Source organism: Aotus nancymaae, unplaced genomic scaffold (assembly GCF_030222135.1).
Source record: "Aotus nancymaae isolate 86718 unplaced genomic scaffold, 86718_ANA_hifiasm-v0.15.2.pri h1tg000057l, whole genome shotgun sequence".
Classification (NCBI taxonomy): Eukaryota; Metazoa; Chordata; class Mammalia; order Primates; family Aotidae; genus Aotus; species Aotus nancymaae.
This window is the reverse complement of record NW_026988471.1, coordinates 37,463,719-37,490,315: the sequence shown is the minus strand read 5'-3', so window position 1 is coordinate 37,490,315 and position 26,597 is coordinate 37,463,719. Positions and strand designations below refer to the sequence as shown.

At 44.5% G+C, this 26,597-nt stretch overlaps 1 protein-coding gene across 1 annotated transcript in view; it reads right to left on the bottom strand.

The window, feature by feature from the left end:
* Window positions 1-26,597, bottom strand: part of GALM (galactose mutarotase) — a 72,220-nt gene that overhangs the window by 35,718 nt on the left and 9,905 nt on the right. The window contains exons 2-4 of the mRNA XM_064364011.1: window positions 24,079-24,233; window positions 17,329-17,535; window positions 9,589-9,670 (exon numbers count right to left, since the gene is read on the bottom strand). Of these exons, the coding sequence (XP_064220081.1) occupies window positions 9,589-9,670; window positions 17,329-17,535; window positions 24,079-24,233 (444 nt within the window). The remainder of the gene's footprint in view (window positions 1-9,588; window positions 9,671-17,328; window positions 17,536-24,078; window positions 24,234-26,597) is intronic.

Here is a 26,597-nt window from a genome sequence, read left to right as displayed (position 1 = left end):
CTCTGGACATCCATTATCTATATCCCTGTCCTTTTTGGGAAACAGCTTCTGGGAGTTCTACTTCTAGGAAACCACAGGAACAGCCCTGACAACAATAAACACAGAAAACATAAGCCAGAGGGTCTCAAATGCTCCGCCAATAGAGTGTGCTCCCATCCTACAGAGCAGCAAATGCTTTATGGGTGTCTTTTTTTTTAAAGTAGCTAAGAACAATTGCTCTGAAGATGCAAGCTAAACTAACTGCTAACAGGCAAACACAGCCCGACAGTGTAGCTGCACACTTTGCTGGTGGTCCATGGGTAAAAGGAGCTCTCAGCCTAGCAGAAGCCTTCTGTTGGCGCCGCCTGCCATGGGACAGGAAAGAAGCACCTGTGAGCAAGAGCCACTCATTCAACACACCACTACTGACTCCTAAGTGCCCGGAATTTCATCTAGAGAAGTAGCTTTAGAAGTTAGGTGATGAATTCTATTCATTTATTTAACATATTTTTTTCTTTTCTTTTCTTATCTTTTTAAGGCAGAGTCTTGCTCTGTTGCCCAGGCAGCAGAGCAGTGGTGTGATCTTGGCTCACTGTAACCTCTGCCTCCCGGGTTTAGTGATTCTCCTGCCTCAGACTCTTGGGTAGCTGGGATTACAGGCATCTGCCACCATGCCCGGCTAACCTTTGTATTTTCAGTAGAGATGGGGTTTCACCATGCTGGGCAGGCTGGTCTCAAACTCCTGACCTCAAGTGATCCACCTGCCTAGGCCTCCCAAAGTGCTTGGATTACAGGTGTGAGCCACTGCACCCAGTCATTTTTTTTTTTCTCAAACAGAAGAGCAAAGATGAGGGAGTCTTCCAGCCTAACAGCACACCAAGGATATTATCTGCCTGCATTAGGAAGCCTCCAGGGCGGACAGGATGGCAGGAACTTCCACTGGGGTGAATTGGAATTACTTGATGGGGCCCCTTTGGAGGCTTCTGATACCGCCACGCTTGCTGAGGCTTTTCCACTGGGCTTGGGAAAAGGAGAGCCCTTTAATATAAGAGCAAAGAAAGAGGGAGAATGGAGAAGCCACCTAAGACAGTCTTCTGTGTTTTACCGGCTGAAAGGGCTGCAGATTTTTTCTTTTTTTTTTTAGATGGAGTTTTGCTCTTGTTGCCCAGGCTGGAGAGCAAAGGAATGATATTGGCTCACCGCAACCTCCACCTCCCAGGTTCAAGCGATTCTCCTGCCTCAGCCTCCAGAGTAGTTGGGCTTACAGGCATGCGCCGCCACAGCCTGTTAATTATGCAATTTTAGTAGAGACGGGGTTTCTCCATGTTGGTCAGGCTGGTCTTGAACTCCCAACCTCAGGTGATCAGCCAGCCTTGGCCTCCCAAAGTGCTGGGATTACAGGTGTGAACCACCACGCCCGGCCAGGGCTGCAGACATTTTACATGTCCCCAAAATTGCCAACAGACTGGGCATGGTGGCTCACACCTGTAATCCCAGCACTTTGGGAGGCTGAGGTGGGCAGATCACTTGAGATCAGGAGTTCAAGACCAGCCTGGGCAACATGGCGAAACCCCATCTCTACTAAAAATACAAAAATTAGCAGGCCATAGTGGTACACACCTGTAGTCCCAGCTAATTGGGAGGCTGAGGCAAGAGGATAACTTGAACCCAGGAGGCAGAGGCTGCAGTGAGCCGAGATTGCACCACTCCACTCTAGCCTGGGTGACGGAGTGAGATTGTCTACAAAAAATCCTAAAACCCAAAATTGCCAACAGGAAGAAGGTAGGGGCAAAACAGGTGCTCATGGCAGCCAGAGGTTTGTGGGCCCTCCCCGGGGCACAGGTCTAAACGCCGGCTCTGCATTTAAGACTTGAGGGAATTTCTTTGTCTTGCGCTTGCTCCGTCCAACTCCCTGTAACTGCATATCACGGTATCTCTTTCCTTTCTAGGTGACAATGCCCCATCCGTAAGCAAGTTACTAACAAAATAGGGAACAGGATCTCACTCCTCCCCAAACACCTACAGGGGGAAGGTCCCCTTTTACTGAGCACCATGGCCACAGTTTTCACAGTTACTGCAAAATAAAAGTTGTACTTTCTCACGATGATGGGTTTTCCCATCATCTGAAAAATTATTTACTGAGCGTCTGCAGCCAGGGTGAAAAACACCCCTGAGGTTTAGATATGCATCAGTATTTCCCTCAAGAACAGCACAGGTTAAAGCTTTCATGAAGAGAAAATAAAAATAAGGAGTTGAAAAACATATAAGTATAAATTAATAGCCACAAAAGGGGAAGTCAGAGAGAGACTACGAAAACATCTTTGTCTTGCAGAAAGATACAATCTGAGAAGCAACCCTGCAGGACTGGGCTGAAATGGGAGGCTGATGAAATGAAGCGATAGAAGCCGTGCAGTTTGTCACATCAAGCATCTGCGACAAACCCACACAGAATCCGAGGAATGCAAGTGATCTGACAAAAGGCCTCATGTTTAAAATTTGCCCTAAGTTTCCCCAAATCCACCACAAATTTCCCTGCATGAGCCATTTTTTTCAGATATGGTTTAGTTATCTGTTCTTGTGACACTAAGTGCATTTAAAGAGTTCTTGGGGGCCGGGCGCGGTAGCTCATGCCCATTATCCCGGCACTTTGGGAAGCCAGGAGGGTGGATCACTTGCGATCAGGAGTTCGGGACCAGCCTGGCCAACAGGGTGAAACCACGTCTCTACTAAAAATATAAAAGTTAGCCGGGCATGGTAGTGTGTGCCTGTAATTCTAGTTACTCAAGAGGCTGAGGCAGGAGGATCGCTTGACTCAGGAGGCAGAGGTTTTTTTGTATTTTTTAGTAGAGACGAGGTTTCACCGTGTTAGCCAGGACGGTCTCGATCTCCTGACCTCATGATCCTCCCACCTCAGCCTCCCAAAGTGTTGGGATTACAGGCTTGAGCCACCATGCCCTGCCTGGAAGAGAGATTTAAAAAACAAACACACAGGCCAGGCTGTGGTGGCTCACACCTGTAATCCCAGCATTTTGGGAGGCTAAGGCGAGTGGATGGCTTCAGGCCAGGAGTTTGAGACCAGCCTGGCCAACATAGTGAAACCTTAAAATTAGTCAGGCATGCGAGCCTGTAGTCCCAGCTACTCGGGAGGCAGAGGCAGGAGAATCACTTGAACCCGGGAGTGGAGGTTGCCACAGTGAGCTGAGATCGAGCCACTGCACTCCAGCATGAGTAACAGAGTGAGATTCCATCTCAAAAAAAACCAACCAAACAAAAACCAAACACATAAACGGGGATTTGGGGTGGAAAACAGAAGACTAGGATGGAGAGAAAAATAACTGATGTACAGAGCAAAAGTCATTCATAAGCAAAAAGACCAAAGCTGTTTTAGAGAAGTTTTCTACTGTTGACTTCTGAGAGTTTCAGCACAACCAAGCAGCAGCCTCAGGGAAAGCCAGGTAGAGCAGAGGGTCTAAAATGAACTCATTACCTGGCATCTCTCCTGGATAAATGAGGCACCCACCCTGAGGGACTGCTCCAGATAGCTGAACGCCACCCTCTAAGTGGTACAGCTTTTCTTTGACTATGTTTGTAAATTTTCTTTCTTTTTTTGAAATTTTAATCTATTTATTTACTTAATTTATTAATTTTGAGACTGATTTGTGAGATTGGTTAATTTTTGCGTTTTTGGTAGAGACAGTGTTTCACCATGTTGCCAAGGCTGGTCTCGAATTCTTGGGCTCAAAAATCCACCCGCCTCTGCCTCCCGAAGTGCTGGGATTACAGGAGTGAGCCACCATGCCCGGCCTGTTTGTAAATTTTCTACTGAAGGTGATTTTCTATCATCTTCAACAGAGATAACCAACGTACACACTTATAGGAAGTGAACTTACAACACAACTGGGTCATAACAAGATTTTGCAGATGAGAAAACCAAGAACCAGAAAGACAAGGGATCTGTCACGAACACCGTATGTTGCAACAGGACAATGACCTCTGAGGTGACTTTCCCTTGACTCTCCCTTTCTTGTCAGGCTAACAAGGCCAGACACTTAAATTCATGCTCTTTAATTTCAAGAAAACCTCTCCCTCTTTCCCTTTTTCCTTTCCTTCCATCCTCTTTCTCTCTCTCCCTTTCTAATATTTAATTTAAACAAACTTGGTTTCCTGTTTTCTTTGCAGAAAAGTAGAAATAAATAGAAGGGAGGAAGCAACAAGGAGGAGACAGTGAGGACTGGGGAGACTCCCTGTACGAAAGGTGGCAGGAGAGCTGAGGACTGACAACTGGCAAAAGCCTGGCAAAGTTTGTTCTTGGTTTTTGGCTTACTTCCCATTTCTTGACTATGTTGCACTTGCCTATTTATATAGTAAGGAAATTAATTTACTTTTCTTTCTTTCCTTGATCCTTTCTGCCTCTCCCCTACCTCCCAAATCATCTTCTTCTTCTTCTTCTTTTTTTTTTTTTGAGACAGAGTCTTGCTCTATCACTCACATTGAAGTACAGTGGCATGATCACAGCTCACTGCAGCCTACACCTCCTGGGCCTAAGCAATCATCTTACCTCAGCCTCCCAAACAGCTGGGACCACAGGTGTGCACCAACACTCCTGGCTAATTAAAAATTATTTTGTTTTTAATGGGGCCTCCCTATGTTTCCCAGGCTGCTCTTGAACTCCTGGGCTCAACCAATCCTTGGCCTCCCAAAGGGCTGGGATTAAAGGTGTGAGCCACCGTGCCTGGCACCAAACTTTCTTGACATCTAACTACATCGTAAAATCTGTAGAGTGCAGGTCTACTCAAGAGCCTGAGTTCTAAGACCAGACTACCTTGGTGTGAATCCCAGCTTGCCCCAACTTGTTAACTGGGTTATCCTCCGTAAGGTACTTAAACTCCTTGTTCTATAGTTTTCACATCTGTTAAAAAAGAAAAATGAACAGAATCTACCTTACAGGCTCATGGTATGAATTATTTATAAAGTCCTCCCTGATAATAATAGCTAGTTATTATTATTAATAATAATATTAAGATTTATGATAATAGCTATTGTTATGATTAATCATAACAATAGCTATTATCATAAATCTTAATAAATAATAATTATTTATTATTATATATAAATAATTTATAATATATAAAATATATTATATATAATATATTTATTATATAATTATATATAATATATAATATATAATTATAAAATATATATAATATTTATTATATAGTTATATATTATATATTATAATATATAAAATATATAATATATAAAATATAAAATAATAATTATTATTAATAATAACAATAGCTATTATCATAAATCTTCACCTCATCTCACAGATAATCAGTATCTTCTTTTTCTCAATTCAACAAAACCACAGTCTGTAGATACCACATATTTATTTTGAGAAGTCTTTTGTTCAAGCAATTCTTCTGCCTCAGCCTCCCGAGTAGCTGGGATTACAGGCATCTGCCACCATGCCTGGCTAATTTTTGTATTTTTAGTAGAGACAGGGTTTTACCATCTTGGCCAGGCTGGTCTTGAACTCCTGACTTCATGATCCGTAGCCTCCCAAAGTGCTGAGATTACAGGCGTGAGCCACCGCGCCTGGCCTTGAGAAGTTTTAATGGAGTATGGCTGGTCTAACAGGTTCTTTTCTTTTCCTTTTTTTTTTTTGGAAATGGAATCTCGCTCTGTCATCCAGGCTGGAGTAAAGCAGCGTGATCTTGGCTCACTGCAACCTCCACCTCCCAGGTTCAAGCAATTCTCATGCCTCAGCCTCCCAAATAACTGGGATTATAGGTGCCTACCACCATGCACAGCTAAGTTTTGAATTTTTAGTAGAGACGGGGTTTCACCATGTTGGCCAGGCTGGTCTCGAACTCCTGAACTCAAGTGATTCACCCACCTCAACCTCCCAAATTACTGGGATTACAGGCGTTAGCCACCACACCCGGCCTGGTCTAATAGGTTCTTGCCGCACATCTCAGGAAAGTAGCCCTTGTGGTTCAGTTCAGCTCTGGCAGAACATGCTGAAGTTTGACACTGGACTCAAGTATACCTATCGGCCTTGAGCTCCAGGACAGCCTGGGGCCCCCCAGGGCCACCCTAGGGATTGCAGTTCCACAGAGCCTGGTGCAGATCTGACGTGGCCCCATCAACCTCTCCAGGCCCATCCACTCTCTGCCACTAAAATTATGCCCTGAATGCTCTGCTTCAAAAGCACGGCGCTTCCCTGGGCTAGTCCTGCTGTTTCTTGCACTGCCCATGCTTGTTCATCTTTATCTAGAACACCTTTCTCCTCCTCACTCCCTGGCAAACTTCCACTTTCCCTTCCAGGTTTTATTTAACTCTCGTTTCCTCTATCTGGAAGCCCCCTCAGCAGTGCCTGCCCTCTGTGCCAAGTCTCCTAGTTATGTCTATTCTGGTATTTTCCAGATTAATGGACACAATTCTGGCTGACCCTTCTCATAGACTGCCAACTCCTGGAGAGCCCAGCAGAACAGGGAAGGTACTTCTGAATGATCAAATGATGGGCAAGCCTTTTGGACTTCTTTCAAAATTAAGCTCATGGGCTTTTGATCAGTGTTAAGAATCATAAGGCCCAGTGTGGTGGCTCACACCTGTAATCCCAGCACTTTGGGAGGCCCAGGTGGGAGGATCACTTGAGCCTAGGGGTTCAAGACCAGCCTGGGCAACATAGGGAGACCCTGTCTCTACAAAAATGACAAAAAAAAACAAACAAAGAGTTAGATAAAATCTGGGTTCCTAGAGATTTGCTCTTGGTTGAAAGTGGGCCAGATATGTGAATTCTTACATTCCTAAAGTTCAAGGTAGCAGTTACCACCCATTTTTGGAGGACATTTCAAAGGAATCAGACAATTAGCTTGTTTCTTAAGGAATTCTGAGAAAAGAGAAAACAATACTATAATTTCTGTTTAAGTGTCACTGGGCAAACAGGTGTAACATGTAGGCCTGGCTCAAGTATGAATAGGTAGGAGAGAATTACAAATTTTTTATGAGTTCCGAAGTTGCAGTAACTTATTTACATAGATGATAAAGCTCTAATGGATTTGAAGGGTGGTGGAAGTAGCAGTAAAATGTCATACTAGGAGCCTCATAGAATTAGAGAATGCAAGAGCTAGAAGTGGCCTTACAGATCAATGACTAGTTTGAAATTATGAGTCAGTGATAACGTTTTCACTGGTCCGCAGAAAACTGAGATACATTTGGATAATTTGCTACTTATTTTTTTATAGTATTGGCTCCAAGTGATATTATATATTTTTTAAAAGCTATATAAATTCAATATAAAGAATTGTTCTTTATTCTGAGATTAAATTTGTCTGCACTTTTGTGGTACTAAAATATTCTTTTTTTTTTTTTGAGACGAAGTTCGCTCTGTCACCCAGGCTGGAGTGCAGTGGTGTGATCTTGGCTCACCACAACCTCCACCTCCCGGCTTCAAGCAATTCTCCTGTCTCGGCCTCCTGAGTAGCTGAAATTACAGGCATGCACCACCACGCCTGGCTAAAGTTTTTTGTATTTTTAGTAGAGACGGGGTTTCATCATATTGGGCAGGCTGGTCTCAAACTCTGGGCCTTGTGATCTGCCTGCCTCGTCCTCCCAAAGTGCTGGGATTACAGCACCGGAGTCACCGTGCCTAGCCCTAAATAATGAAAAGATGGTGATTATAAATGGTAGTTTGGTCTTTTTGGATTTTTTTTGTTGTGGTGGTTGATTTTTTAAAAACAACTATTAAATATATAATACATATATTCCCAATTAGTTTTTTTTTTTAGATAGGGTCTTGCTCTGTTGCCCAGGGTGGAGCGCAGCAGAGATCATGGCTCACCACAGCCTCCAACTCCTGGGCTCAAGAGACCCTCCTGCTTCAGCCTCTTGAGTAGCTGGGACTCCAGGTACATGTTACCACACCTGGCTAACTTTTGTCAATTTTTCATTGAGATGGGATCTCACTGTGTTGCACAGTCTAGTCTCGAACTCCTGGGCTCAAGTGATCCTCCTCTGCCTCTGCCTCCCAAAGTGCTGGCATTACAGGTGTGAGCCGCCACACCCAGCGAATGCAAATTTTATACGGTCCATTAGAGTGCATGTTAAGCCCTACTGTGCTTTGCCACCATGACGTTTTACAATCATGTAAAATAACTTGGCTTTTACAGGGCCTTTAAATGCATAAATTATGCATTGTTGTGATTTTCATCTGATCAAAACTCAACCGGATAGCATAAGAAGATTTTATAAATATACACAAATAAATATATACTTATTTCATAAGCTCCACTTATAAACTCATTGGTTCACTTTCTTCTTTATCAGTCATTAAACAGCAGCCACTACTATTTTTTCCTTGCAGTTCACAACATATAGTTCTAAGGCAATAATTTTGCCTCTAGGACCAGATGGGCCAGCTTACTCATGCCCTTCTGTTGAGTCATGTAAATATCACAAGATGACACATGCTACCAAGACAAACAGAAAAGCCTTTAAACTCAGCCCTGGAGCCAGGAAAATATTCAAAAACTGTGATGCCAAAAATTTCAGCCAACTGATCTCAACTTTTCATTATTATTCCAATTAGTTTCGTAGTCACTGTATTTATGGGAGTTCCTAATGCCTGCTGTTAACTGAAGTTGCTATTTGGTATGCAGATTCACATGCTTACCTTTCTTCCTTGTAAAAAGTTTGAACTAGCAGCTAGAAACTCAACCCACTGAAGAGGCCAAAGTGGCTGGGCAGTGGTGGCTCTCACCTGTATTCCCAGCACTCTGGGAGGCTGAGGTGGGCAGATTGCTTGAGTCCAGGATTTTGAGACCAGCCTGGGCAACATGGTAAAACACTGTCTCTACTAAAAATACAATGGGCATGGTGGCGTGTGCCTGTGGTCCCAGCTACTCAGGAGGTGGAGGTGGGAGAATCACCTGAGTCCGGGAAGGTTGAGGCTTCAGTGACTCGAGATCCTGCTGTTTTTTATTTTTTTCTTTTTTTTCATCCTTCTATTCCTGGGATTAAGAGATCCTGCCATTGTACTCCAGCCTGGGCAACAGAGTGAGACCCTGTCCCTCTGCCACCAAAAAAAAGCCAAACTAAAACAAAAGCTGTTACCTAGTGTAAGACAGGTATCCAGTAAACTTATTTAATTTTTTTAATTTAAAATAATTTTTTTTGCATTAAAAAAATTTAATCTTAAAAAAAATAAGACAGGATCTTACCATATTGCCCAGGCTGGTCTCAAACTCCTGGCCTCAAGTGATCCGCCCACCTTGGCCTCCCAAAGTGCTGGGATTACAAGCATGAGCCATGGCACCCAGCCCCAGTAAAGTATTATCTTGCTCACCATTTGTTCTAAATTTTGAAATAATTTTAGACTTATAGAAAAGTGGTAAAAACACTACATCTCTGTCCCAGCTTTCCCTCATGTTAACATTTTATATAAACACAGTACAAATATCAAAACTAAGAATTACCACTGGAATAATTCTATTAACTAAACATGGACTGCATTAAGATTTTGCCACTTTCTCCACTAATGTCCTGTCTCGACCTCAAGAGCCAATTCATGATCCCACATAACTCAAAAAGGTTAAATTCACAAACCTGTAGGAATCAGGGTTTCATCCACAGGCAAATACGTATCCGCTTCTATGGTGACTTCATGGTCATATATATTCGGAGAACCCTGAGAGGAAAAGGGAGGGGAAAAGGTTTTCTGCTTAGTCTTATTTCATATATTCGCTTTTTAACTTCTCTTGCAAAAATGTTTTCAGGCATTGACAAAAACTTTTAAAATCTTGTTTGGCTCATGATAACGATTAAATATAATCATTTAAGTGTAGGTAGATAAGGCCTCAAAATAGCAACAGGTACATTTGGAAGAAACTTTCAAGTGGGCACACATTTTCTTTTCTAAATAGAAGATGAAGGTGAAAAGTCAGAGACCACAGTGGCTTGAAAGCCTTTTGGACCTTGCTTTATTAGTGGAGGTATTTCTTCTACTCATCGCATATGCCAGGCAAACAGAAGGGCAAGGGCTGGTAACCAGGAATACACACATCCTAAGACGTCAGGGCACTGCTCCAGGCTCACTCCTGGGGGTGCATCTGGCACTTCTCTCTGGCCTAGTTTCCAGGTAGAGGCCCCACTCTCTGCTCCATGACAGAACCCCAGGGGTCAGAACCGTGGTTCCTGCTTTTGAGAATTTGTCTGCTCTCTGTGAAGATGCAGCCTGCCATTTTCGGGGGAGTCAAAGGCTAGTGCAAGAAGTACTGGTCAGTGTCAGAAGGCCTGGGGTCTAGTTCCAGCCCTTCCTGAGTGGTCCCAGGGAATTCATGTAACCTCGTAGAATCTCATTTCCTTTGGTTTAAAATTGGGCTAATGATGCCGCTACCTTTTCCAAGGTCCTTTAGTAGAGGCATGTTTAGTAAAGGCATGTTGTGCTGTGTAAATACTTTACACATGAATGTTTCTTCTTTCTTTCTTTTTCTTTCTTTTTTTCTTTCTTTCCTTCTTTCTTTCTTTCACCTTCTCTCTCTCTCTTTCTTTCTTTCTTTTTGATGAAGCTTTGTTCTTGTCACTTAGGCTAGAGTGCAATGATGTGATCTCGGTTCACTGCAACCTCCGCCTCCCAGGTTCAAGCTATTCTCCTGCCTCAGCTTCCCAAGTAGCTGGGATTACAGGCGCCTACCACCACACCCAGCTAATTTTTGTATTTTTAGTAGAGACAGGGTTTCACCAGGTTGGCCAGGCTGGTCTCGAACTCCTGAACTCAAGTGATCTGCCTGCCTTGGCCTCCCAAAGGCTGGGATTACAGGCTTGAGCCTGTAAACTCAACCAGAAGAACTATGATGCTCTTGTATTCTCCAGTGGGTGCATAGTGGGCAGGGGTAGGAGTGGGTAGGGGACAGGCCGGGGCACAGGCCTCTTCTCTGCACTTCCTACAGCTTGTTTGGTCCCTGCTCTGAGCTGGAGCAGCAGGTCCAAGACGGGAGAGGGTTTGCACTCCTGCCTAGAGCAGGTCTAGAATAGAGGGGATGTCTCTTCTGTGTGGCTCTCTCTCCTGCCATCCTTAATGCCTTGGGGTGCTGCCAGCACCCGAAGATGCCCCTGGGACTGTGGGAGAGGAAGAGAATTTGGGACTACCCTATTTTCCTGTCCCTATTTGTTCAACACTCAGGTCAACACGGAGGGCTTCGGGTCAGCCCAGACAGGGGGTGCCAAAGTTGGGTTCAAGGCTTTGGTGGCACTAAACTGGGAGCTGCAGGCCATATACAGAGCTGAAGCTTGTCAGAAAAGGAGAACCCAGATGGACAGAGACCCAGATGGACTGGAGAACCCATATACTTCCTGTGCACAAATAAGCCTGGAGGAACACAACTTATTTTATTTTGTTTATTTTTGAGATGGAGTTTTGCTCTTGTTGCCCAGGCTGGAGTGCAGTGGCACGATCTCGGCTCACTGCAACCTCTACCTCCCAAGTTCAAGCGATTCTTCTGCCTCAGCCTCCTGAGTAGCTGGGCATGCACCACCAAGCCCAGATAATTTTGTATTTTTAGTAGAGACGGGGTTTCTCCACATTGGTCAGGCTGGTCTTGAACTCCTGACCCCAGGTGATCTGCCTGCCTCGGCCTCCCAAAGTGCTGGGATTACAGGTGTGAGCCACCACGCCCGGCCAACCTCTCTAATGTCATCCAATGACCGAGACCCAGATGGACCAGAGAATCCACATACTTCCTGTGCACAAATAAGCCTAGAGGAACACAAACTCTCTATTTCATCCAATGAGGGATGCCTGCAGGAGGCAAAGCCACTCTCCATTAATTCAGGTCTTCAGTCTGCTTCCTAGGTGCCTGCCTCCATAGAAACAGAACCATGCAGTATATATTCCTTCGTGCCTTGCTACTTCCACACAACATAATGCTCCTGGGATCATCCATGTTGTATTTCTTTGTATTGTTGAGCAGTATTCCATTGTATGACTCTATTGCAATTTGTTTGTCCATTCTCCTGTTGATAGACTTTTGGGTTATTTCCAGTGTTTTACTGTTATAAATAAAGCTGCTTAGAAATTTCCATTTTTGAGGTTTTTTTTTTTAAGCATTAGAGAAATGAATCAACATGAAAATCATACACCAAATAAACTGATGAGTCTGAGATTTAGGAAGAAGCCCAGGAGGAGAAGGGAAAAAACATTCATCAGGCGTCCACTTCATGGTCACTGGGTCACAAAGTGGTAGTAACATTCCTTCATTAATGAGATGCATGCTTCGGTTTATCACTCTTCTAGGCTGGAAAAATGCAATGATCTACTCTGGTGGAATATTACTGTTAGAATCATTTCCTTTCAAGGTTGATGAAAACTTGGCAAGAAATGATGATTCACAAACAGACCTTGAGGCCCATCTCTGGGTTCAGTGTTAGTTTTGGTTAACTTTGCTTGGCTGCTACTCATTTGTAACATCAACCATTTATAGAGCCCATTATGATTTGCAGGGGACTTTAAAGACTTTGTTGTGCAGGGTCACTACCACAGCCATAACTCAGCTTTCATCACCTCTAGCAGGAGGGTAAAGACAGTGCGGGTTCCTACCCACAAGCCATAGCAGCTCCTTTACTAGCAACTCCCTGCCCCCAGGCAGAAATCGGGCTTGCTGATTTATCCTATGCTAGACCAGATATTCCGGTATTCAGGGAAGGGGACCTCCCTCTCCATTCCCAGAGGGTGAATTTTGACTGGTCTAAGCCAATCATGATGGCCTAATTCCCTTGCTGGCGATTGGGTTAGGAAGAGCATAGGCCACACTTCTGGCCAATGAGAAGTCAGAGAAAGTTGGCTGAAGGGCTTCTAGGAAAGGTTTTGCTTTTTCTTAAAAAGAGAACATTAGGGCAGGGTGCAGTGGCTCACATCTGTAATCCCAGAACTTTGGGAGGCCAAGGCGGGTGGATCACGAGGTCAGGAGTTCGAGACCAGCCTGGCCAACATTGTGAAACCCCATCTCTACTAAAGATACAAAAAATTAGCTGGGCATGGTGGTACGCACCTGTAATCCCAGCTACTGGAGAGGTTAAGGGAGGAGAATCGCTTGAACCCGGGAGATGGAGGTTGCAGTGAGCCCTGGAGCCATTGCTCTTCAGCCTGGGCGACAGGGGCAAGACTCCGTCTCAAAAAAAAGAGAACATGGCCGGTGGCTCACACCTGTAATCCCAGCACTTTGGGAGGCCGAGATGGGTGGATCACGAGGTCAGGAGTTTAAGACCAGCCTGGCCAAGATGGTGAAACCCCATCTCTAAAAAAAAAAAGAGAACATTAGAGATACGAAAAAAGGAATAGGTCTTTTTGTCTCTGGATATGACTATATGAGGAGGTGATTCCTGGAGCTGTGGCCCTGAGGGGACAAGCCTGAAGACAAAAGCCAAAATACTGAGTAAGCAGATGGAGAAGTGGAAGAACCCAGGTCCCTGATGACATGTCTACCTGGTCATATCAGAACCACAGTTATTGCTTTTTATCTCAAATTCCCCCAGACCTGCTTTCATAACTCTTTGGGTAAAGTTTCCATTGTTTTCATTTTGTTTTGTTTTTGTTTGTCTTTATTTTTATTTTTTTATTTATTAATTTTTTGAGATGGATTCTCACTCTGTCACCCAGACTGGAGTCCAGTGCACAATCTTGGCTCACTGCAACCTCTGCCTCCTGGGTTCAAGCAATTCTCATGTCTCAGCCTCCTGAGTAGCTGGGATTACAGGTGTGTGCCACAACGCCCAGCTAATTTTTAAAATTTTTAATAGAGACGGGGTTTTACCATGTTGGCCAGGCTGGTCTCAAACTCCTGACCTCAAGTGATCTGCCCGCTTTGGCCTCCCAAAGTGCTGGGATTACAGGCATAAGCCACTGCACCCTGCCTGAATCTCACTACGTTGCCCAGCCTGGTCTTGAATTCCTGGGCTCCAGTGATGCTCTGCCTTGGCCTTCCAAAGTGCTGGGGTTACAGGCATGAGCCACCACACCCAGGTCTTTAGGTAAAGTTTCAATTTAAAAAAATGTTATCCCAGTTTTGTGTTAGGCACAGGAAGGAACAGAAAAAAAAACAAAACAATAAATGACCTGCAACCTACATAACTTTTACATTCTACGAAAAACCCAGTTCTCCCTTCCTCCCCGGGTCTCCAACACTCAAACTGAGAAGTGATGAACAATGCTTGGGCCCAAGTAGAACAAAAACACGACTCATTAAAATTAAAAAACAAAAATGTATAAGATGAGCTGATTACTTTAAATATCAGGTTTTGAGCTATGTCCCTGGGAGGGTTTGAGATATATGATAGTGCTTCTCAAGGTACAGTAAGAGATATTCTGAAGATGCAGAGGCCCTTGACCCCAGGCCCAGCTTGGTGATCATCCACTGCTATCAGAGTGCCTCAGAAGGCTGGTGCCCCCAGCCACCTTCAAATCTGAAGCTGGTGGTTTTGGATTCAAACTACACTTACTAAGATACAGGTTGAGCATCCCTAATCCGAAAATCCAAAATCTGAAATGCTCCAAAATCTGAGCTTTTTGAGTGCCAACATGATGCCAGAAATAGTCATTGGAGCATTCTGGATTTCGAGTTTTTGGATTAGAAATGCTCAATGGACAAGTATATATAATGCAAATATTCCAAAATCCGAAAATCTCCAAAATCCAAAACATTTCTGGCCCCAAGCATTTTGGACAAGGATACTCAACCTGGGGTATATGGAAGGAAGTTTATACTGACCACTCTTTTGAATGGGGTCTATGATCTAGGAAACTATTCAGCCTCTGAAAAGAGATTCAAAAATACCTGTTACTCCAAGTCCCTGCCAGCTTGGAAGAGTGGTGAAAAGCCCGTAAACCTAACACTCCCATATTGTCTCCTTCACTGGAACACATCAGCAGATGGAATATTGCATGCATAATTTCTTTCTATTTCTGAATTTATTCCTTTAGATCTCCCTTCCTCATTATTATTATTATTTTTTTTACTTTTTTTTTTTTTGAGACAGAGTCTCACTCCGTCACCAGGCGCCAGGCTGGAGTGCAGTGGCGCAATCTCGGCTCACTGCAACCTCCGCCTCTCGGGTTCTAACAATTCTCCTGCCTCAGCCTCCCGAGTAGCTGGGACTACAGGTGTGCACCACCATGCCCAGCTAATTTTTTTTTTTTTTTTTTTTTTTTGAGATGGAGTTTCGCTCTTGTTACCCAGGCTGGAGTGCAATGGCGCGATCTCGGCTCACCACAACCTCCGCCTCCTGGGTTCAGGCAATTCTCCTGCCTCAGCCTCCCGAATAGCTGGGATTACAGGCACGCACCACCATGCCCTGCTAATTTTTTGTATTTTTAGTAGAGACGGGGTTTCACCATGTTGGCCAGGATAGTCTCGATCTCTTGACCTCGTGATCCGCCCGCCTCGGCCTCTCAAAGTGCTGGGATTACAGGCGTGAGCCACCGCGCCCAGCCTCCCCTTCCCCATTATTAAACAGGATATCCTAAGCACGAAAAATGTAGAAAACAGAATAATCACCATAGTTTATCACCTACATAAAACTATTTCTGTCATTTCTTTCATGTCATTTTCTGTCTATTTCTTTCATCTATTTCTGTCATTTCTTTCTGAACTTATTTTTTAAAGTAGAGCCTCTTAGGCCTGAGTGTTTTTGTTTTGTTTTTGGCTTTTGTTTTGTTTTTAAGATTTTTTTTTTTTTTTTTTTTTTTTTTTAGACAGAATTTTGCTTTTGTTGCCCAGACTGGAGTGCAATGGCTAATTTTGTGTTTTTAGTAGAGATGAGATTTCACCATATTGGTCAGGCTGGTCTCAAACTTCTAACCTCAGGTGATCCACTTGCCTCAGCCTCCCAAAGGGCTGGGATTACAGGTGTGTGCCACAGCACCCGGCCTTGTTTTTAAGATTTCAAGGATGATGAAAGCTCCTGAAGATAAGGAACATGCAAGTGAAGGGTCAACTTTCTTAAAGGGAGAACTTTGGAAACTTTACAAGAACCAATTAACTCTGCAATTTGAGAAAATTCTAGAAAACAGAACCCAGCATATCATCAGTAAACTCCTGAAACAGTATAAAAATGTGAGATATTACTGACTGACTGTGAACATCATCTTGCGGTAGAAAATCATGCCAAAGTGAGTCAAGTATAGTGGACGATGATGAGTTCTTCAGATAAAAAGGAAGTAATAGATATGATCTACAGAGTTCAGTTAAGCTTTTTATCTTGTCTGATATGATAGCCTCCTCAATGAGCTAAATTGTTACCATTGTAGGAGGGAATGAGGTAGTTCTGAGGGGATCCCTTAAGGGGGGTTGTCAGTAGCTCTACACCACTCTTAGGTGGGCATTTCAAGTGGTCCCCCACTGGGGTTTATCCCTCTGCTGGGTTGATTTTAGTGTCCTTTTTTTTTTTTGAGATGGAGTTTCACTCTTGTTGCCCAGGCTGGAGTGCAATGGCAGGATCTCGGCTCACTGCAACCTCCACCTCCCAGGTTCAAGTGATTCTCCTGTCTCAGCCTCCCAAGTAACTGGGATTACAGGCGCCCGCCACCACACCCAGCTAATTTTTGTATTTTTAATAGAGATGGGGTTTTGCTATGTTGGCCAGGCTGGTCTCAAACTCCTGACCTCAGGTAATCCGCCCACCTCGGCCTCCCAAAGTGCTGAGAGCCACTGCGCCTGGCCAGATTTTAGTGTCTTAACCAACAACCTCATAAAGGGCTTATAACAGCAGCTGACAAACAGTAGGTAGTGTTATTATCATGAAATTGAGAATATGCCTATTAAGCTAAAAAAAAAAAAAAAGGATCTTCTAAATCCAAGTCCAGTGCTCTTGACATGGTACTGTGCAGGGCAGGACTGGCACACCCAAACCCCTGGGAGGAGCCGGCAGGCTCACAGGGGAAGCACACACATATTGGCAGCATATCAAAAGGAGCTGGGCCATGCCCATTTCCAAAGCTCCAAGCATGGAAGGCACCTTAATTGGAAGAAATGTTGGGGTAGTAGAAGTGGAATAAGGGAGGCAAATGTAAGTACATGTTACAGTTAGATTCTGAGAGGGAGTTCTTGAAAGAGCTAGTTACTTGTCTGAAGCCAACGGGAAACAGATACTTCTCTTGGCAGTACAACATACTCATTTTGTCTTTCTCTATAATTTTCATTTATTGAGCACCTACTATAAGCCCTCTGCTGGGGTTTCATCATCATGAGGGTGATCTCATTGTCAGAGCAATTCCACACTGCTCTGGTCTCTCCAGCCACAGCCCAGGACATTCCACAAAGCACGAAGCAGGAAAGAGGAAACAAGTTCACTTACCTGGCCTGCCAGGTTGAAGTAAGAATGGTTGGTCAGATTGACTGGTGTGGCCTGACTAGCCTGTGCTCTATAGTTGACCATGAGCTCCCCGCCATCTAGGGTGTATGTCACCCAGACTTTTAACTCTCCGGGGTAGCCTTCCTCACCGTCTGGACTGACGCGCGAGAACTGGACGCCATTGGACAGCACCCGAGGGGTCCAGAGCACCTGGAAAAAAGTGTTTTCAAAGTTGTGTAGTTGCTCCAACCTCAAGCTAAACGCCATTTCAATATTTAAAGGCAATTGATTTCACAAGGAAAATGGTTATACAATCAATTAAGACTTTTGAATGATAGCTTGGATTTTTTTTTTTTTTTTTTTTTGAGACAGGGTCTCACTCTGTTGTCTAGTCTGGAGTGCAGTGGCGTGATCTTAGCTCACTGCAACTTCCACCTCCCAGGTTCAAGTGATTCTCGAGCCTCAGCCTCCTGAGTAGCTGTGATTACAGGCATGAGCCACTGCACCCAGCTAATTTTGCATTTTTCGTAGATAAGGGGTTTTACCATGATGGCCAGGCTGGTCTTAAACTCCTGATCTCAAGTGATCTGCCCGCATTGGCCTCCGAAGGTGTTGGGGTTACAGGTGTGAGCGACCGCACCGGTCCCTGGATGTTAGTTATTCCAAATTTTTGGTTTTCTCTACCTACTCACACTACCTATTCTCTTTTCTCTCATTTTATACATATATGTGTGTCTGCAATATTTTCCTCTCCTCTTCTTTGATGATTTTTCTTTGATTTTTTTTTTATCTTGGAGCCCCACTCTGCTAAATGCCATATAGTAATATCTGCTGATAGTATTTTTTTTTTTTTTTTTTTTTTTTTTGAGACGGAGTCTTGCTCTTGTTACCCAGGCTGGAGTGCAATGGCGCGATCTCGGCTCACCGCAACCTCCGCCTCCTGGGTTCAGGCAATTCTCCTGCCTCAGCCTCCTGAGTAGCTGGGATTACAGGCACGCGCCACCGTGCCCAGCTAATTTTTTTTGTATTAGTAGAGACGGGGTTTCACAATGTTGACCAGGATGGTCTCGATCTCTCGACCTCGTGATCCACCCGCCTCGGCCTCCCAAAGTGCTGGGATTACAGGCTTGAGCCACCGCGCCCGGCCTTGCTGATAGTATTTTAAAAACTTTAATAAATCAGCCCCTGTCTCCTGGGGGTACTATATACAAATATTTATTAAAAGCCCTGCAAGTTTCTCTGTGTTCCCTAAGCAGAGTTCAAAACAAATGAGACCTCTGTGCCATTAAGAAGAGTTGTAGTGCACAAGTCAGGAGTCCTGATTCAGGGGGCCTCATTTGTCCCTCGCTCATTGTGTGACTCTAGGCATTAATCTCTTTCATCAAACAAGGAGGTTGAAGAAATTATCTCAAAGTTTCTTCTTGTTGTAGAAAATATGATTCTAACCCTGGCAAAAGAACAAAGTATGAAGAAGAGCTTATTTTTAAAGGTTTTTGGGGCCAGGTGCAACAGCTCATGCCCATAATCCCAACATTTTGGAGGCTGAAGCAGGAGGATCGCTTGAGTTCAGGAGTTCAAGACCAGCCTGGGCAACATAGTGAGACTTCATCTCTATAAAAAAGTTTAAAAAGGCCAGGTGCAGTGGCTCATGCCTGTAATCCCAGCACTTTGGGAGGCCAAGGTGGGTGGATCATGAGGTCGGGAGTTCAAGATCAGCCTGGCCAACACGGTGAAACACCATCTCTACTAAAAATACAAAAATTAGCCTGGTGTGGTGGCTGGTGCCTGTAAACCCAGCTACTAGGGAGGCTGAGGCAGAGAATCACTTGAATCTGGGAGGTGGAGGTTACAGTGAGCTGAGATCATGCCACTGCACTCCAGCCTGGGCAACGGATGAGACTCTGTCTAAAAAAAAAAAAAAGTTTTAAAAATTAGCTAGGTGTGGTGGTGCACACCTGTAGTCCCAGCTACTTGGGAGGCTGAGAAGGGAGGATCGCTTGTGCCCAGGAGGTTGAGGCTGCAGTGAGCTGAGATTGCGCATACCACTGCACCATCTGGGTAACAGAGTAAGACATTGTCTCTAAATAAATAAGTAAATAAAAAGCTTTTTGCTTTTGGAAATAGGAATTGGAATCTTGGATTAACATAGTGGCTATTCTCAACTTTGTCCTAGAGGCCCTAAGATTGATTACACTTACAGGGAAGGGAAAACCAACATTTATCAGGTACCCATTATGAGTCAGGATGCTCTGCTAGAAACTTCACAGACACTGTCTCATCTGTCTTAAAGCAGACAAAGTAGATACCATCATCCTCCTTGAATAATGAGAGAATGGAGGCTCAGTGAGCTAAACCACTTCCCCCAAGCCACACAGTTAGTGCGTGGCATTGGATTGGATCCCGAGCCTGTTCCCTTATTCTATACTATCAGGGGATGAGTTGGCCAGAGATTCCCAGTCCTTTTAGAGAGCTCTGGGATGATTAATGAAGGAGCCTGTTGCAGGGGTGAGACCTCCAGTTTGTTGAGTGCTCGATAGTCAATGACCTGGTGCTTTACATAAGTCATCTTGTAAGGTAAAGATTTGGTTGAACCAAATGAAATAACCGTCATCGTAGGTCAAAACAGTTGAACACTGGTAATTTCTATTTTTTTTTTTTTTTTGAGACGGTGTTTCGCTCTTGTTACCCAGGCTGGAGTGCAATGGCGTGATCTCGGCTCACCGAAACCTCCGCCTCCTGGGTTCAGGCAATTCTCCTGCCTCAGCCTCCTGAGTAGCTGGGATTACAGGCATGCGCCACGATGCCCGGCTAATTGAACACTGGTAATTTCATACAGTTTCAACAAATATTATTTACCCCCATTTTACAGATGAGCAAATTGAGTTCAGTGGAGTTAACTTATTCTCTACCTTCCACATTCCAGTGTGTGTCTGGGCGGTGGTGGAGTTTCATATTTTCTGTCCATTGTTTACAAGGAAAAAGAATCTTGTTTAAAGTCACACATGTGGCCAGGCATGGTGGCTCACACCTATAACCTAGCAGTTTAGGAGGCCAAGACGGGTGGATCACTTGCTCCACCAACATGTTAAACCCAAAAATGATCCCAGTGTGGTGGCTTATGCCTGTAATCCCAGCTACTCAGGAGGTTGAGGCAGGAGAATCACTTGAACCTGAGAAGGGGAGCTTGTAGTGAGCCGAGATCACACCACGGCATTCCAGTATGGGGAACAGAGCGAGACTCCGTCTCAAAAAATAAATACATAAATAAAGTTATCCATGTGATTTGTGACAGAGCTGGGGTTCAAACTCAGGTCTGGTCGTCTCCACTATTCCACATCTTAGTCTTGGTGAAGTTTTTGTTTGAATCTTCCTTTTCAACTGAAGAGTTGAGGCCAAACTCATAGACTTGAAAGATAATAGCCTCTGTGGGTCATGGGAGAGGCCTATGAGCCCAGGCTCTGCCTCACAGGCGTGGCATTTGCCAGGAAGGGGAGCCCAGCAGGAACGGAGGTCTCTGCCTTCACCTACAGTGAAAGCAGCTGGTATGTGAAATACTTTCACCGAGCTTAGTGAAAAACTAATTTTACACCCTAGTTATCTCCCAGAAAGGCTGAACTTTCAAGACACTCAAAATATGATGCCTGTTACATGTATAATTAAAGAAGAAATCGAATATCCCAAATGGAACATTTCAGGAATTAAATGTTTGAAATGAAATCTTAACTTGCTACCTAGTTTTGCTTTTGTAGAGAAAGGACACGATGGAAAGATTTTTGTGTAAACCAATATGATTGGTTAAGTATAATTCCTATTCATGGAAAGACTTCCCTGAGCCGTTTCCAAATTTGCAGCTCTACACCTTTTTTTTTTTTTTTGAGATAGAGTCCGCTCTGTCACCGAGGCTGGAGTGCAGTAGCATGATCTCAGCCCGCTGCAACTTCCGCCTTTAGGGTTCATGCAATTCTCCTGTCTCAGCGTTCTAAGTCGCTGGGACTACAGGTGCCCACCACCATACCTGGCTAATTTTTCTATTTTTAGTAGAGACAGGGTTTCACCATATTGGTCAGGCTGGTCTCAAATTCCTGACCTCAGGTGATCCACTCTCTTTGGCCTCCCAAAGTGTTGGGATTCCAGGCATGAGCCACCACACCCGGCCACAGATCTACACCTTTCTTATACCATTTCAAATCCTGTCAGGTTATTCAACTTTCATCTTTTTAAAAAAATGTGTTGGTATAAATAGAAAAACACATACCTCCAAACCAACAATTATTCAGTCATTGTTGAGACGTAACACAAAGTAAAACGAAGTTCATCTGATGGGCACTATGTCAAAACCGACTGTTCAAAAACTCAGTGACTTCACAAAAATGTTCAAAGTCTTTTCCCACCCCCTCAGGCCACTGTACAGCCATTCCCTCCCATATACACATGTATTGAATGAAATACTATTGACTCTTCAAGGGCAGTCCCAATCTTACCTCCCAGGGTGCTATTCATTTGCTCACACCCAGTCCCTACAGCGCCTTGCTGGCATCTGGTACAGGGGCGCTTGTGGCCACTTATCTGTAACAGTTATCATGTGAGAGTCCCCCTCCCTCATTGTACTGTGAGCCTCAGGAGTCCCCAGCCTACTCTGCCCCCAACTTCACAGAAGAGGCTGAAGGGCACACTGCACTGAAGGCTATGTACACTCACAATTTTGCTGTATTCGTGAAGGGAATATAAGTTAAGCAACACCATGGAAAATGCCACAGTGAACAGGGTGAGCAGGAGCAAGCTGGAATAAGGTGCTCTGCTTGATGAAGAGCCCTGTCTGATGCCCAGCTGAGCCTTACTTCCTCTGGTTGGGATTTGCCCATGATCCTGGCATGTTCTAGAGACTCTCTGCCCTCATACTGGCAGAGCAAATGCTGCCCTTTGCCTCCCTGGCGTGAAGAGCCCCATCACTGAGGAAAGGGAAACTCATGGGGCAGTCAGTCTGGTTCCAGGCCACTAGCAGGAAGCTCATGGGAGAGGGGACGCCAGAGCCACCAGCTTCCTTCCACAGGACAGGTGGTGGTCAGAGGCAAAAGAGAAGAAATGGTGCCCATTAGTGGCCATATATGTTCCTGTCTTCTCTGGCTCTTCTCTAACAATTATACCACTTGGTGGTATAATTTTTTTTTTTTTTTGAGATGGAGTCTTGCTCTGTCACCCATGGTGGAGTGGTGCAATCTCGGCTCACTGTAATCTCCTCTTGGGTTCAAGCGATTCTCCTGCCTCAACCTCCCAAGTAGCTGGAACTCCAGGCACCTGCCACCATGCCCGGCTAATTTTTGTATTTTTAGTAGAGATGGGGTTTCACCATATTGGCCAGGCTGGTCTCGAACTCCTGACCTTGTGATCCACCCACCTCAGCCTCTCAAAGTGCTGGGATCAAAGTGTACTGTGTCTGGCCCTAGGTGGTATAATTTAAAAGAAAGTTAACTACTGAAATCTATTCCTTCACAGCCTGAAATTAGACTAGTAAGAGAGCAATCACTGGGATTAACCCATAGACTCCCATGGGGCTAGGAAGCAGGAGGCCAGGCACTCCCACCTCAAGGAGAACCTGTTTGATCAATTTGCTTTCCCGACCTTCTTTTCCAGGGGTTCACTTGGAGAATGGAAGTTTTCCTGTGGAGAGGAGGAAGTAGGGAGAATCTGAGATGATTTTGAGGCCCAAGGCACTTCAGTGGAAGGGCAGGCCTCAGTGCAGGGCCATGATGCTTGGGGAGGGGGGCTCAACGACAGTTTCAGGGAAACGTGTTGCACGGGGGAACCCATGTGGCCTGGGTGACACCAGCAGCTGTAGTGTAGGAATGAGGGTTTCAAGCCAGGCAGCCCTGGTTGTCCCACTTAGGAGTCATGTGGCCTTTTTTAATATTTATTATTATTATTATTATTTATTTATTTATTTATTTTTAAAAGACGAGGTTTCACCATGTTGGTCAGGCTGGTCTTTAACTCCCGACCTCAGGTGATCTGCCCACCTTGGCCTCCAAAGTGCTTGGATTACAGGTGTGAGCCACCGCGCCCGGCCTGTTTTTTATTTTTCTGAGACGGAGTCTGGCTCTGTTGCCCAGGCTGGAGTGCAATGGTGCAATCTCAGCTCACTGCAACCTCCACCTCCCAGGTTCAAGTAATTTTCCTGCTTCAGCCTCCAAGTAGTGGGATTACAGGTGCCAGCCACCACGCCCAGCTAAGTTTTGTATTTTTTGTAGACAGTGTTTCACCATGCCGCCAGGCTGGTCTTAAACTTCTGACCTCAGGTGATCTGCCTGCCTCGGCCTCCTAAAGTGCTGGGATTACAGGCGTGAGCCACCGTGCCTGGCCACATGGACTTTTAGTGCCTCAGTTTTTCCATTTAGTAAGGGTAAGAGATAATATATGTCATGTCTTGTGCAATAACTGGAAGATGCTGTTATCAATCCACAGCTCTTCAACCCAACTCCCTGATCTCAACACTGTGAAAAAGTTGCTTCTCGTTTTTCTAAGTCAAGGGTGGACACCTTTTCTCTTGGGGTTCCCCTATCTGTTACAACAGAGGAGCTAGAGAAGAATGGGTCCTGGCATGTGGCCATTGCACCTGCTGCCCTGAACCACGGGAGCAGCCTCTTTCCTGCATCTCCTGACCACACATGTGCTCTAGGGCCTAGGATTGAGCCTGGAAAGCAGAAGGTATGCGTCAAGTGAGGGTGAAGGAAACGCGGTCACATGCACCGGACTCACCTTATCAAACCCTCTGACTCCTCCATGCAGACTGTTGGGTTCCTTGTTAAGGGCCAGGCGATACTCCTTCCCATCCACCTTGAAGGTTCCTTTGGCGATTCGGTTGGCCACCCTCCCAACAACTGCTCCAAAGTATGGCTGCTTTTGGAGATATCCTGCAAGGACAAGAGATGACAACACTTCTAAAACTTCAATCCAAAGGTGTGTCGCATGCCACTGCCCCCACCTTCTTCTGAGGGATGCTACACATGGTACATCTTGGGCATGTCAGAGTGCTCACCGAATCACAGAAAATGGCTCTCACTACATATGACCCTTTCCTTTTCCAAAAGTAATTAATGTTCATTATACAAAATTGTAAAGAATTTTATACAGCATAAAGAAAAAACTGAAATTATCCTTCATTTTCATCTCATCACTACAGAGAACCGCTGTTAATATTCTTTTTTTTTTTTTTTTTGAGATGGAGTCTTGCTTTGTTGCCCAGGCTGGAGTGCAATAGCACAATCTTGGCTCACTGCATCCTCCACCTCCCAGGTTCAAGTGATTCTCCTGTCTCAGCCTCCCGAGTAGATGGGATTACAGACTCATGCCACCATGCCCAGCTAATTTTTGTATTTTTAGTAGAAATGGGGTTTCATCATGTTGGCCAGGCTGGTCCCGAACTCCTGATCTCAGGTGATCCACCCTCCTCGGCCTCCCAAAGTGCTGGGATTACAGGTGTAAGCCACCGTGCCCGGCCTTCTCTCTCTCTTTCAAAACATCTTATTGTACTGTATGCACCTATTTTCAGTCCAAAGTTGATTCTGGGTAACTGAAACTGCAGGAAGCAAAACTATGGATGAAGGGGGCCTAGTGTATAACACTGTTTTGTAATGTCCTTTTCTCTAGGCCAAAATTATACTTTTGTGTGGTCTTGAAGGAAAACTATCTTATTCTTCTTTCTCTTCTTATTTTTTTAAAAACATAATTAGCACATTAAAATATCCTTTAGAGGAGAGAGATCCAAGATGGCTGATGATTAGCAGCTCGGGCACGTACCTCCCAGTGAAAGCGCAAAGAACGAGAGGACGCCACACTTTCAGACGAATATTAGTTGCTCACGGACCAGGAGATTCCCAGTAGAAGAGCTCCACGGGTCGCCAGGGCGACTCTTGTGGCCGGCGTGGCGGTTTTGCTGGTGCCTTAGCACGCCAGTTCTTGGTGCAGAGTCTGGAGATTCCCGGGCAGAAAAGCACCATCAATCTTAACACCGCTGTTTTGGCCGGCTCAGTGGATTGCTCAGATTTCGGCGCAGGGAATCAATAAGTTGGACGTCAGAGACCCAGTTAGAAAGTCGGTAATTATAAAGACGACAGACAGACAAATATATAATGAAGGGAAGAAACCAGCGTAAAAAGGTAGAGAATACTCAAAATCAGAATGCCTCTCCCTCTACAGGGGATTGCAATTCCTCATCAGTAACGGAACAAGGCTTAATAGATTACACGTGTGTTCCAATAACAGAAGCAGGTTTCAAAACGTGGGTGATAAGAAACTTCTGTGAATTAAAAGAACTTGTTCTAACCCAATGCAAAGAAACTAAGAACCTTGAAAAAAGGTTTGACGAAATGTTAACGAGAATGGACAATTTAGAGAAGAATATAAGTGAATTGATGGAGCTGAAAAACACAACACGAGAACTTCGCGAAGCATGCACAAGTTTAAACAGTCGAATTGATCAAGCAGAAGGAAAGATATCAGAAGTCGAGGACCAGCTCAGTGAAATGAAACGAGAAGACAAGAATGCAGAAAAAAGGATGAAAAGGAATGAGCAAAGTCTCCAGGAAATATGGGACTATGTGAAAAGACCTAATCTACGTTTGATAGGTGTACCTGAATGTGATGAAGAGAATGAATCCAAGTTGGAAAATACTCTTCAGGATATCATTCAGGAAAATTTTCCCAACCTGGCAAGGCAGGGTAATATTCAACTCCAGGTAATACAGAGAACACCACAAAGATATTCTTCAAGAAGACCAACCCCAAGGCACATAATCGCCAGATTTATTAGGGTTGAAATGAAGGAGAAAATACTAAGGGCAGCCAGAGAGAAAGGTCAGGTTACCCATAAAGGGAAACCTATCAGACTTACAGCAGATCTCTCAGCAGAAACCCTACAAGCCAGAAAAGAGTGGGGACCAATATTTAACATTCTTAAAGAAAAGAACTTTCAACCCAGAATTTCCTATCCAGCCAAACTAAGCTTTATGAGTGAAGGAAAAATTAAATCTTTTGCGAACAAACAAGTACTTAGAGAGTTCACCACCACCAGGCCTGCTTTACAAGAGCTTCTGAAAGAAGCACTATACATATAAAGGAACAACCAACATCAGCCTTTCCAAAAATATATCAAAAAGCAAAGAACTTTAACACAATAAAAAATTTACATCAACTAATGGGCAAAACAGCCAGCTAGCATCAAACGCCGGTATTAAACTTATATATATTTTAATTGGATAAAAAGCCAAAACCCATTG